Source organism: Cynocephalus volans, chromosome 2 (assembly GCF_027409185.1).
Source record: "Cynocephalus volans isolate mCynVol1 chromosome 2, mCynVol1.pri, whole genome shotgun sequence".
Lineage (NCBI taxonomy): Eukaryota > Metazoa > Chordata > Mammalia > Dermoptera > Cynocephalidae > Cynocephalus > Cynocephalus volans.
Genome location: NC_084461.1, coordinates 212935028 through 212949446, shown reverse-complemented (window position 1 = coordinate 212949446; position 14419 = coordinate 212935028). Strand labels below are relative to the sequence as shown.

Below are 14419 nucleotides of genomic sequence, written 5' to 3'. Positions count from 1 at the left end.
GGATAATTCAGGATCTGAGAGGTTGAGCAGGTAGACAAGGATTACACAGGAGTTAGTAGTGGTGAAGACTGGGCTGATCCAAATGATAAGGAAGCATCGTAGCATCTCATGCAGGAACTTGCAAACTAAGAATTTAGAACTCTGGATGGGGGGAAGTTTGGGGCCCAGGAGAACTGCTGGTCAGCCTGGGCATTGGGTAGTAGGTTCCAGCCCCTCCTGTGCAGTAAGAAGAGGGTAGGCTGAGTGGCCATGTGGTGATCCTTGCGTAGGATGGGGTCGGAGCCCTGCACAGGGGTGTCCTGTGTCGCATGCATCTTTTTTCAGAGCTGAGATTACTTCCATGCCTCCGTTTAGTTGCCCTTCCCACATCCCTGTGGACATAGTTACATTTTTTCCCTCTCTTTGGGGAAATTGAGGCTCAGAGCAGTGATAACACCCACAAGTTAAACACAACCCTCCTGCTTCCAGTGCAGCATGTTCTGCCTGTTGTTGGAAAGGCTTGTCCGGGGAGGGGGTGGGGGTGGCACAGCACAGCAGGAGCTATGGGCAAAGCCAGTCCAAAAGGGCACTGACAATGCTGCCTGAAAGTGCTCGGCAGTTGAGCACCCAGTGGCAGGCTGATTTGGTCAGCAGTGCATGCAGGGGGCTGTGTCCACTGTAAGTGTTGGCTCTATCTACTGTGAGTTTTTTAAAATAAAGTTGAATATGTGGTACAGTTTACATTGAGTTCTTGACCTTTTCTGACAAATTTTGAAAAGGTTGGGAAATGCTGGCCTAGGGCACCTGTCTTCACTTCTCAGAAATTCTCCAGGTCCCTGAAGTAACAGGGGAGAGATAATTAAAAATTAGACTCTTGCCAATTACTCTCAGCAGATACAGAACTACTCAATAGTCCCAGAGCCTTGTGATTTACCATCAGATACTGCTTTCACGTAGAACTTGCCATGAATGTAACAAAAATATTGTTGGGATCATGGGGTTAGTGGTTATTTTCATTTAAAATGTTTAAAATTAGGGCCGAGCCGGTGGCGCACTCGGGAGAGTGCGGCACTGGGAGCGCGGCGACGCTCCCGCCACGGGTTCGGATCCTATATGGGAATGGCCGGTGCACTCACTGGCTGAGTGCCAGTCACGAAAAAAAAAAGATAAAATGTTTAAAATTAATTTTAGAACAGTTTCTCAATTAGGTAAGGGTTGTGTTCCATAATTGTGCAGTGGTGACTGGAATGGGCATAGCTTTCCTCATGAAGTGTCATGCTAGGGACCAGTTTCCACGTGAGCCCCCAGAAGCCTGTCTCAGTCTGTGCCAAGTTGTACCATAGATTTCACTTCCCTTGGGGAGGAGGTTTGAAAGTTCCAGTGTGAGGTGCCTTGAATACACATGCCCTGTCACCCACACTCCACAGTGAGGTTCCTCAACATTAAACTTGCAGGCCCGTAGAAAGAGGCACCAGGTGAGGTTCGATGGACTCCTTTCCCATATCCTCATGGGTCCTATTGGGGTGAAGGTGGTGGCAGCTCAAGGTCTGGCAGGAGGGCTCCTAGGCAGGCTTTTCCTGGCTGACCCTAAAGAAGGGTCATGGGTCAGGGTGCCAAGGTAGATATGGGTATATGTTGCAAAATGCCAGATCTAGGCTGTGGTGATGGATGGAAGGTCCCATGGTGAGTCCGATGGGGTTTGATGTCATCCTTTGTAGTCTCCCTGATGAAAAGTAGAAACAGACTGACTTGCAGACTTCGCTGAGGCTGTGTGCTGTGTCATGCCTTTGGGCGTTCATGCTAGGCATCCCCCTTCCGTGTGTGGTTTGGGCTGGGGGGTGGCATCTCGTTTCTATCCTGAGCTGCTGTAATTGATTTTGGGACTTGGAGAAAGTTCCCATTAACTCTTGCCCTCAGTTTTCTCTTTCCTTTTAAGGGCCACATTTGAATTAGATTCCCACTCAAACATGCCATTGTCTGTGGCTTCTGTATAAATTCTCACAGTGACAAAAGTGATTGACATTTATTTTAATGTGAGATTTAAACATAATTAAGGGAGCATTCAGAACAACAGATTTTATCAATAAACGGAAGGAAAGCATGAGAATTCTCACCTGTTTATCATTAGTGTTTGTAAATTCCTAATATCAGTTTTAGAAAATGAACTTAAGTAGTTAAAAATTCGATTCAGAAGTCAAAAAATGTGGCAGAATTTCAGCTACTTAAATGAAGTCGTTCTTGGCCTCTGTCCAACAACCTGCTGTCATTAAGAGCACAGCATGTAATGACTGTTTCCACACATCCTCCTGACCCTCAGGGGCTCTGTGGGTTGCTCCATTGATGGCTGAGAAGAAAAAGCTAAAAATAGAGTTGATTTTTCATCGACTTTCATAATTTCAGCGCAAGAGAGAGCAGTTTATTTAGCAAACGTTGATTGACTGCCGTGTGCAGTGTGCTGTGCTGCAGATAACGGAGTGAGGAGTGACAGGTGAGGTTCCCTAAGTGACTTGGGCCAGGCCAGTGAGGTGCCTGAGAGGGTTGAAGTCCTGGTGGATATGGTCACCTTCAAGGGGAATGAGGCCTGGACCAAGCTGACACATGACATTTAAGAGGATTAATTGACTGTAGGATTATTTGCATCTGCCCAGGAATTGGTGAACCAAGTCACACCTAGTTCCCAGGGTCACATCCCTGCTCCTTGCCAGCTGTGCCTCACTTAGAAGTGCCACGGCCAACCCCCAGCAGCTCTCTCTCTTCCAGCACAGCACCTGCACTCCTCAAGAAGTAATGGTTTAAACGCTTCACTGCACTCAGGTGCTGGAAAATCTGTGCGCTTTCTGTAAATGCCAACCAGTGTATCTTCTATTGTTCTCTTTTCATTCTCCATTTCTTTGTTTGTGTCTTTTGTTTGCCTTTTGTTTAAAAAATACAAAAAAGTACAGATGGAAATGAGAGCATCCACATCCCCAATACCCAGAATGTAAACATTTTACCACTTTACCTTTAGATTATTTAACAGAAATGAGCATTTGAGGTTTCCCTTTGAGGCCCCCCTCCTTCCCCGGAGGCTGCAGAGTGATTAACATACACCACAAGCCCCATGGGAGTGCTGATGGCTACCTGACATGGTCTCATGTCTTCATTCAATACACTGAAGTAGAATAGTTAACATTCTTCATCTTTGCCTTAAACAAAGCATCAATATTTTGGTGCAGAACTTAGATATTCTGTTGTCTTCAGAACCACTTGGCTCTGAGATCTTTGGAGGAAGCTGTTGTCCCCTAGGGGAAGGAGGCAGAGCTTTACCAGGTGTGCCCTTGGGGGACCCTAGGGAGCAGGCCTGCTTGCTAGAGTCTTTTCTGAGTCCAAGTTCTTAGCATCACCTTCAAAGAAAGCGCTCAGCTGGCCTTTCTCTGCATTCCTTAGACAGCGAGCATGCTCAGTGACTGTGGCCAGGGCTCTGCTCAGCATCAGCCCCTCTGCATGTCCCTACCTTCCTGGCCCCATCCCCCAGGCCCACGTACCCGGGAAATGGGTCAGGAGCGTTACTTTTTGTGTATCCAGATAAACATCTTGATCTTCACTAGTGGCCAAGAGAGCTTTTAGGTGTAGAAATTCAAGAAGTTTACAGGTAGATGGAAATGAACAGCTGTTCTTGTGTAGCTGTGGTTCTTGGGTTGTTTTCAGCTACTGAGCTTTTCTGTTCTAGTTTTGCCTTCTTGTGAGGGAGGCCAAGAACCTCCTTCCCTCTTTAGAATCCTTCAGAATCTTAAGGCTTAGAGTCTAGTCTACTGCTTGAATCCAGTTCTGAGGAGTGGCTGCTCTAAAATTGAGGCTTTGTATTTTCTTTTCCTCAATTCTATATCCCAAAGTAGTCTAGATCAGGTGTATGTGGCTTCCCAGGAGAGCACTGTGTCAACCTTTTCTTGAGGCTAGGGAGGATGAGAGCTCTCACACCACCACCTGATGGCTTCCCAGTGTCAGGGGAGCTGGCCCCCCTCCTTCTGATTCACCTTATTCCAGCTGTTCTACAAGCAATTTCCATGTTTACCAAAATCACTCTCCAGAATTGATCCCCTGACCATACTACCCACCCTCTTCTCCTTTGGTGTGTGTGTGTCTGTGTGACGGTGTTTGTGCTACTTGTTATGGCAGTGATGGTGTAGAGTTTTGGTGTTTTGGTTTTTTTAAACTAACTCTCGCCTGTCTTTTTCCTTCTGCGCTCACCCATGCTACCCCACTCTGCCTCTCAGATCTTGCAGTTTTCCAGGAACGACTTCGAATGCTAACAGTAGGAGGTATGAAAATAATGAGCCTTTCACCTTTCTGGAGTTGAGGACTTTATTTGAATAGGATGTGCAACTTTTCCTAGCATGCGATTTGGGAAAGTTGACACAACTTCTATTCAGTGTTTTAAAGTTTGTTAATTGTTTTGAAAGACATTTTCCCCTTCATTTAGTTAGTACCAATAAGTAGAGCTACTTACCTGGTGTCATTTTGTTTCTGTCCATTTTGTGTTCGGAAGAGCATTTTTCATCTCCGCGTGTGCTTCACCATCGCTTCCCTGTGAGCATCCATCTTCAGCATAGTTCACACCTTTAGCTCCTGCTGTAGTCAGCCGGGGACCTGAGGCCAGTTCAGCTCTGCATGGTGGCTTATCTTGTCCTCCACAGTCTGTGCTGCAGCTTTGACTAGACTCTGGATTCTAGCAGATTTTGCTTCCTGGGCATTTTGGACAAAATTTCCAAAATGTTCCATGTTTGAAGGACAACTGAAATATTTATAAAAACTTACTGGCAACCCTTAATGACCCTTGGTTCTGGGCAGAACACTTGAGGAATCCAGAGTTGAGGTGCTGTGGGGTTCATCTGCCTGTTGTCATCCACCCTGGTGGCCAGTCTCTTCCCTCCACTCCAGCTTTTCTAAGTTCTCTTTTTCCTCCATCTTATTTGTAATATCTGTGAGACTCTACTTTTTCATTAAACTTTTATTTGGAGATAATTGTAGGTTCATATGCAGTTGTAAGAAATAACAGATCTTGTGCCCTTTAGCCATTTTCCCCAATAGGAATGTCTTATAAAGCTGTAGTACAACATCACACCAGGGCACTGCATTGATACAGTCAAGACTCAGAATATGCATCACCATGAGGAGGCCTCTGTTGCCCTTTGAAAGCCACATCCACTTCTTTCCTTCGTACCCACCACATTTAACCCCTGGCAACCGCTATTGTGCTCTCCTTTCTGTAGTTTTATCATTTCAGAAATGTTATACAAATGGAATTACAGTATGTAACCATTAGGATTGGCGTTTTTCAGTCAGCATAATTTTCTAGAGATTCATTCAGGTTGTTGGTGTAATCAATAGTTTGTTCCTTTTTATTGCTGAGTGATAATCTATGGTATGGATATGCCACAATTGTTTTAGCTGTTCACCTATTGAAGGATCTCTGGATGGTTTCCATTTTTTGACTGATAGAATCTTTTGCAGAGCGAAAGTTTTTAATATTGCCTATCAGTTTTCCTTTTATGGATCGTGCTTTTGGTGTTAAGTCTAAGATCTTTCTTTAGCCCTAGACCCCAAAGATTTTCTCCTATGTATTTCTCTAAAGGTTTTATAGTTTTGCATTTTACATTTAAGTATATGATCCATTTTGAGTTAATTTCTGTGTAAGGTATGAAATTTAGCTCAAGATTCTTTTATTTTTATATTTTTGCATATGGATGTGTAAATGCTCTGGCACCATTGACTAAAAAGTCTGTCCTTCTTACGTTGAATTGCTTTTGCACCTTTGTCAAAAATAAGTTGGACTTGCTGATGTTTTCTTGGGGGAAAAATTAGTTGGACTTATTCATGTGGGTCTATTTCTGAGTTTTCTATTCTTTTCCTTCAATCTCTGTGTCTTGTCTTTTCACCAGTACTACACTGTCTTGATTACTATAGCTAGTGAACTTTACTTTCTATTTTCAAAATTGTTTTGGTTATTCTAGGGCTTTTCCCTTTTCATATAAATTTTTGAATAAGCATGTCTATGTCTACATAAAACTTTGCTGAAATTTTGACAGGAATTGTATTAAACCTATAGATCCATTTAGGGAGAACTGACATTTTTACCATGTTGTCTTCTAATCTGTGAACATAGTATGCCTCTATTTATTTAGATCGTCAATTTCTTCAGCTTTTTGTAGTTTCCGTCATATAAATTCTGTACATGTTTTGTTAAATTTACACTTAAATATATTTTTTCTTTCTAATGTTGGTATCCACGTATTCATTGGTAGTATATAGAAATACAATTGATTTTTGTGTTTATATTGTATCCTGTGACCTTGATGAACTCACTTATTCTAGGACTTTTTTTTTTTTTTTTTTGTAGATTCTTTAGGATTTTCTGTATAGACAGGCATGTCATCTGAAAATAGGAACAGTTATTTCTTCTTTCCAATCTGTGTGCTTTTTATTTCCTTTTTTTTTTTTTTGCTTTATTGTAGTCACGACAACTTTCAGCACTGTGTTGAATAGGAGCGGTGAGAGTGGACATCCTTATGTCTTATTCCTGATCTTAGGGTGAAAACATTCAGTCTTTCACCATTAAATATAATGTTAGCTATAGATTTTTTTGTAGATGCTCTTTATCAGGTTGAAGAAGTTCTCCTGTATTCTTATTTTTCTTACAGTTTATTATGAATAGGTGTTGAATTTTATCAGATGCTCTTTTCTGCATCTATTGATATGATCATATGAGTTTTCTTCTTTAATGTACAAGATTTAATGATAATGTAGTTTGTTGCATTGACTGATTTTTGAATATTCAACCAGCCTTGAATTACTGGCATAAACCCCACTTGGTCATGGTGTGTAATTCTTTTTATACATTGCTATATCTATATATCTATATCTATCTGTCTACCTACCTATCTATCATCTATCTATATATTTTGCATCTTTATTCATGAGAGATATTGGTCTGTAATTTTCTTTACTGTCTTTGCTCTTGGTATCAGAGTAATTCTGGCTTCATAAGATGAATTGAGAAGTGTTACTCTTATTTTATTTTCTAGAAGAGATTATATAAAATTGGTGTTAATTCTTCTTTAAACATTTGATAGAATTGACCACTAAGAGATTTTTTTTTCAGGGGGTTTTCTTTATGAATTAGATTTCCTTATTAGTCATAGGGTTATCTGAATTATCTTCTTCGTATTGGGTGAGTGATGGTAGTTTGTGTTCTTCCAGAAATGGTTCATTTCATTCCAGTTGTCAAATGTATGTAGAGTTGTTCATAGTATTTCCCTATTGTCTTTCTGATATCGGGAGGGTCTTTATTGATATCCTATTTCATTCCTGATATTGGTAATTTGTGTCTTCTCTTTGGAAGTCTTGTGAAAGATTTGTTAATGTTATTGTTCTTTTCAAAGAACCAACTCCTTATTTCACTGATTTTTCTGTTTTGCTGTTTTCAATTTTATTGATTTCTGGTCTTTATCATTTCCTTACTTCTGCTTGTTGGTTTTGGTTTTTTTGTTTGTTTTTCCCTTCTTTTTCTAGGTTCATGGGGCAGGAACTTAGAGATAATTGATTAGAGACTTTTCCTCTTTACGGGTGTTTGCATTTACTATTATAAATTTCCCACTCAGTACTGCTCTAGCTGTCCCACAAACTTTAATATGTTGTATTTTTACTTTTATCCCATTCAGTGTATTTTTTACTATCCCTTGATACTTCCTCTTTGACCCATGGATTATTTAGAAGTGTGTTGTTTAGTTTCCAAGTGTTTGGAGATTTTCTTATTATCTTTCTATTGTTGATTTTTAGTTTGATTTTGTTATGGTTGGATAATGTATGATTTCAATTCTGCTAAGTTTGTTGAGGGTTTTTGGGGTTTTTTTTTTATTAATGGCACAGTATATTATCTATCTTGGCATGTGTTCCATGGGCACTTGTAAAGAGTGCTATTATTAGAATGCTGTTGTTGTGTATAGTGTTCTATAAATGTCAGTTAAATCCTGTTGGTTGATGGTTGTTGAATTCTTCTATATCCTTGCTGATTTTCTGTCTCGTTCAATCAGCTGTTGAGAGAAGGGTATCAAAGTCTTCAGCTATTTATACATAACACTAATGTGGGTTTGTCTGTTTCTTCTTTCAGTTCTGTCAGGTTTTGGTTCACATATTTAGCAAGCTTGTTGTTTGTTGCATATACATTTAGGATTGCTATGTCTTCTCAGTGGATTGACCCTTTTATCATAATGTAATATCCTTCTTTGCCTCTAGTAATTTTCTTTGCTCTAAAATGTACTTTATTAATATTAGTATATTAATATAGCCACTTCTGCTTTCATTTGATTAATGTTTACATTTCCATCCTTTTACTTTCGGGTTGCTTATGTCATATATGAAATGAGTTTCTTGTAGATAAATATATAGTTTGGTTCCTTTTTTTAAAAAATCCACTCTGCTAATCTCTGTCTTCTATTTGGTTTATTTAGTTCATTTATATTTAATGTAGTTATTGATATGTTAGGGCTTATGTCTGCCATTTTATTTTTTATTTTCTGTTTGTTCTCTTTGATTTATTTTGCTTTCATTTTGCTGTTCTGTGCATTTTTTAACCCATATTTTAGAATTCTACTTTTATCTATATACAAGGATAGTATATTTGGGTATATATCTTTGTATAGCTTTTATAATGGTTGCTCTAGGTATTACATTATACAAACATAATTTATCACAGTTCACTGATATCATTTTACCAGTTCAAGTTAAATGTAGAAATCTTATGTTCCTTTAATTTCTTTACCCTCCTTCATTTATAATATAATTATCTTAAATATTTCCTCTACATATGTTGAGAACCACATCAAACAGTGTTATAAGTTTGCTTCAACCATGAAACATAATTTAGAAGACCCAAGAGGAGAAGGAGAGTCTGTTGTGTTTACCTATATTTTTGCTTTTTGTGTTTTACTTTGCTGATGTTCTAAGATTTCTTCTTTTATTGTTTCCTCTCTATTTGGAGAACTTCCTTTGGCCATTCCTTTAGGGTAGGTCTGATGGTGACACATTCTCTTAGTTTTACTTCATCTCAGAATCTCTTGATCTCCCCTTCATTCCTATGGGATTTTTTTTTTTTTTTTTTTTTTAAAGATGACCGGTAAGGGGATCTTAAACCCTTGGCTTGGTGTTGTCAGCACCACGCTCAGCCAGTGAGCTACCCAGCCATCCCTATATAGGATCCGAACCCGCAGCCTTGGTGTTATCAGCACCACACTCTCCCGAGTAAGCCACGGGCTGGCCCTATGGGATATTTTTGGATATAGGATTCTGGGCAGACAGAATTCTTTTCTTTCTGCTCTTGAAAAGCATTGTGCCACTTCCTCCTAGTCTCCATGGTTTCTAATGAGAAATCCCCTGTCATTCAAATTGTTTTTCCCTGTTGGTAAGGTGTCACTTTACGATGGCTGCTTTCAGGACTTTCTTTGTATTTAATTTTAGGACGTTTAATCATGATGTATTTTGGCATGGATTTCTTTGGGTTTATCCTGTGGATTCACTCAGCTTATGAGGTTACCATTCATCATTTTCCAAGTACCTTTTGAGTCACCCTCTTTCTCCTGTTTCTGAGATTTCATCCACATATGTGAAATCTTTTGTTATAGTGTCACATGTCTTTGAGGCTCTGTTCATTTTTTTGTTTGTTTTCCTTCTGTCCTTTAGGCTGGTCCATTTCTGTTGTTCTCTCTTCACGTTCACTGATTCTCTGCCCCTCCATTATGCCATTGAGCCTATTTATTGAGGTTTTTGTTTTGTTTTGTTTTGTTTTTTTAAATCTCTATTTGGTCCATTTATATATCTTCAGGTTTTTGCTGAGACTTTCTATTTTATGACTGAAGAGTTTTTTTGTCTCTATTATGTTCATAATTGCTCATTGGAAGTCTTTTATGAGGCTCCACTAGAGTCTTAGGTAATTCTAACATCTGTATCATCATGGTGATGATGTCCGTTGATTGTCTTTTCTCATTCCTGAGATATTCCTGCTTTGTTATGAGTGATTTTTTTCTTGAAATTAGGATATTTTTGGTATTATGGGTCAGGATCTTATTTAAATCTTTTGTTTTAGCAGACCTCCTCTGTTCACTGTCTGGTAGGGAGGGGAAGGCACACCTTGTTGGTACAGGTAGCAGTGGAAATTCTGGTCCCCCTCAAGTCTCCACTGACATTGGGGTAAAGAAAGGGGGCTGGTCATTGCCTCCTTGGGGGAGGAAATTTGGGGCTCCCTCTTGGGCCTTCTCTGAAACCCATATGTGGGTTAGGGGTTAGGGTTCATTATAGCCTGGCAAGAGTAAGACTGGGCTGTAGTGTTTTCTGTGGTGTTTGACTGCAGTAGAGCAGTTATTATTTAAAAGTTTTCTGTCTTGGTAAGCTGCCCTTCTCCTGGTCCTTTGGATGTAGAGCAGCTTTTGTTGGGCTTGCATTATCTGCACCTATTGGAGTTTCTGGGTTGTTGATTCTTCTCCAAGTCTGGGATATTTGAGGCAAAAGGGAAATCCAGGGAACTCTCTGCTGTGTTTTGCTTCATGACCTCCTTGGCTGGTCTGCCTTCTTTAACTCTTTCAGCATCATCTTATGTTTGTTTTATGTATATCTAGGGTTTTTATTTGTACTTAGTGAGGGAATAAGGAAGAATATGTCTACTCTACCTTCCCAAAGCAGACATTGATAGATTTAACTTCTCAAATGGCTAGAGAACTAGAAGTGGGCCAGCAGTTCTGAGGCTCAGTAGTACAGCCCAAGATCTAAGAATTCATGGTAATAGAAGGAAGGACCAGCCCATGGTGAGGCCAAGGAACATATGCAGACACCAACTTCACAGATTTTTCCTGCTGAAAGATGGCCATAAATGCACAGTTCTCATCTGGGAGCATACACCTGACTGGTTAATTTCACTATCAAAACATTTTCCCAACAAAATACGTACTGTGTGGGTACTCTGGTCCCCTGACCTGCCCCTAGCCTGAATTTTTTTATTATCTAGGAAAATTTTCTCAAAAATGGATTTTGATTTTCGTTCATGAGCACTGGAGGGCAGTTGCCTATAAACTGTGCTGTACATGGCTTCACCCATTCCAAGTGTTTGCTGTGTCCTCACTGTTGATAGAATGACAGGAGGAAACAGGTGGGTAACTTAACTAAGCCACTACTACCATCACCACCTCCAGGTAAAAAAGGCCAGATTTGCTTTTGTTTTAATAAAACAAAAAGGGATTGAAAAACATAGCTTGCTTTTAAGACTTAAAAACTGTCCTAAAGCATTAGATAAAGACTGTAGTTCCCACACCCAGCTTGAATTAGATCACCTGGGGAGATTCCTCGGCCCTCCCAAGACAACTGAGTCAGTACCAGGTTGGAGCATTTTTGCAAATCTCCAAGGAGATTTCAGTACACAGTTGTGTTTGCAAACTACTGAGTTAATCCTTGGTGGGACCCATATGTCTGACATTGGCTCTTATTTCCACGTGGTTTGACCAGGAAACAATGAGAGTATTTCATTTTGTCCAGTCAGGTGTTGGAGACTTTTCAGAATGCTTGATAATAGGTTCACATTCATTCCTGGAGCCTGAGCAGATGCTAGTGTGAGGTATTCAGGCACTAGTGACTCTTGAACTGTGCTCTTTGCCCTACTCCAGCTGATGTGTTATTTCAGGGTAGGTGCCAAACTAGAAAAAGAACCTGTAGTGCCATCTACAGCCTTCCCCTTTGATAATTATTGCAAGGTGAAACAAGCTCGTAATGCCAGAGAAAGTGCCTTTCCATCATTATTCTTCATTGATTTGAGATATGCTTTCAGATGAGGAGGCATCTTCCCCATAGTTAGTGCTCACCAGTGAATATTAGTGTTTACTCAGTCACTTCTTACTGAGTGAATTGGGGTGAGGGAGCGTTAGGCCTATGATTGCCGAGCTCTGCAAAACAGGCCTAGAATGTGCAGTTTAGGTATTTCAGGAGATGAGAACATCCTTAATCAGAGGCTGGGGCTGTGTCCCATGCCCAACTGTCCCACTGCCCAGCGTTGGACCCTTGTCTGCAGCTCTCTAGCTGATCACCTGGCTTCTGGTGATGGTCTCTCATCACTTCTTAGTCCCTCAGCTTTTTGTCATTTGCCACATACATATATTATTGTCCTATAATACCTATATGATCTGCTGTTCTATATCAGTTCCTCATTTTCTACTGTAATTCCCTTCTTAACTGTTTTTAATTGATTCTTGATTGACTTACCTAGTGCCTTTTCATGGCCCTTTCTTCCCACTCCCAAAATAGGTCTTTGTCTTTGGGACCTTGAGATAAATTGCCTCTAAATTATGAATAATTAATGCACTGGACTAATGCATAATATGAATTTTATTTTGGTTTATCTATGCTATGACACCCACTAATATTCTCAGCTTCCATTTATTGCTAAAGCTTGTGTTTCTGGCTGTAAAATATTATTTTTATGTATATCGGGGTCTTTTTATATGGTTTTTTCTTCTCTTTCTGCTTCCTTGGGGAGTTCATTCCCCTTTCTATAAACTATGGTCCTTGTGGAGCTGTGCCCTGTCTCTCCTCATCTGGCTTGTCCTGCCCACATCGCCCCACAGGGTTTTACGGCCTGGACGAGTCTGACCTGGACAAGGTCTTCCACTTGCCCACTACCACTTTCATCGGGGGACAGGAGTCGGCACTTCCTCTGCGGGAGATCATCCGTCGGCTGGAGGTAAGAATACAGCACAGCTTCCAGAAAAGTCCAGTGGACTTGTTAAAAAGCTACATTGGCAGGATGGCCTCAAGACTAGCTTTCATTGATCCTATATTTTTTTTAAATGTAAGGGAAAAGGAACTATTTTTTGGCTGTTTCGTAGATAGAAACCTATGTTTTTGCAATTAGCCATTGTGAGAGGGAAAGAAATTTCCCCCCAAAATTTCCAAATCCCAGTGGGAGTTTATGTCATAATGTGTGACATTCCCTGGAGAGCCTGGCCTCAAGCCAGGACTCACTCCCCATATACACAAGTTCCAGGGCTGCTGGGTAGTGGACGCCTTCATTCTCCCCTCTTTCCCTCCATAACTCTCATTCTTGTGTTTCATTTCCTTTTTTTCCTTCTTTTTGGACTTTGTTAGTACTAGGCACACTGAGATACTTTGTCGTACACACATGCTATAAATAAACAGTGGCTAAGAGTCGTGGCTGTAGTGTTAGGCTGCCTGTTTCCACTTCTTCCAGCCTAGGACAAGTCGCAGCCTCCCTCATCTATGCAAGGGTGACTGTGACTCCCATTCCAGAGGGGAGAGTGGATTTGATGAGAGCTTCATGCCAAGCGTTAGCTGCTATCATTATTTAATGCTTCCCATGATGTTGAGAGCTGAAGAATCAAAATTAAAGCAGACTGAGAAAATACTCTGGAACGTAGCCCCTCAGAATTGGATGTACTGATCCCCTGGGGTCCTGCCTAAGATGCAAATTCTGAATTTGTTGGTGACACCTGATGTTCCTAACATGCCCAGGTTGAACCACACTGGCCAGTAGGGCTCTCTGAGGTGGTTCCTTCCATGGCTGGATGTTACAGCCATCTGGGGAGCTTTCAGAGATCTCAGTGCCCAGGCCAGAACCCATGTCCCGTATGTCAGAATCCCCTTGCCACCCCAATGATTAATCCCTGTACCAGTGAATGAAGTTTGAGTTAAAATTCTGTTGTCAGTGGTTCCACGGGAATATCTGAGTGTCAGATGGTGGCATTTCTGTAGTTTGTGATGAGTGTCCTACGGTATTATCAGCATCTCCGCTTGGGACTGCTTCACTCCTTGCCTTTCTCATTTCTGGGATTGTGGGAGAGAAGTGGGTGGAGACCAAACCTAGGGCCAGCATCAGGAAGGAGTTGTCAGCTGGAAAGAGCCAGTGCCAGGAAGGAGTAGTCAGCTAGAGGAAGTGGGCACCAGGAGGGAGTGGTCAGGATTAGTCTGAGGTAAATCAACCTTTGGATCCTTCCCGGCTCCTTTATCTGCACCACACTGACCATCATCTCCAGTCTTGCCCTGTTTAGTATGGGTGCCAGTAGCCAGCTACATGTAAATATTGAGCACTCAAAATGTGCAAAGTATCTCAATGACCTTTTAAATATTGAAAGATCATATATTTAATATCTTGGGTCAAATGAAGAAGGAAAATTAATTTCATCTGTTTCTAATAGGAAAACCTATATTACGCCTGTGGCTGACATTATATTTCTGATCTAGTAGGAAAACCTGTATTATGTGTGTGGCTCACATTATGTTGCTGATCTAGTAGATCTCATGTTGCCCAAACCTTACAAACAGCTCCCCATATAGACCAGTCCTTCTTCACGTGGCTCTGCTCTGAGTTACATGGCTGCTGTGTGTCCCCCTCATTCCCTTTGTGTATTTC

At 40.8% G+C, this 14419-nt stretch overlaps 1 protein-coding gene across 6 annotated transcripts in view; it reads left to right on the top strand.

Annotated features, from left to right (window-relative positions):
- Positions 1-14419, top strand: part of OGDH (oxoglutarate dehydrogenase) — an 81986-nt gene that overhangs the window by 36817 nt on the left and 30750 nt on the right. For all 6 annotated transcript variants that reach the window (XM_063085130.1, XM_063085129.1, XM_063085127.1 and 3 more), the window contains one exon: positions 12618-12733. In XM_063085130.1, coding sequence (XP_062941200.1) covers positions 12618-12733 — 116 coding nt within the window. The remainder of the gene's footprint in view (positions 1-12617; positions 12734-14419) is intronic.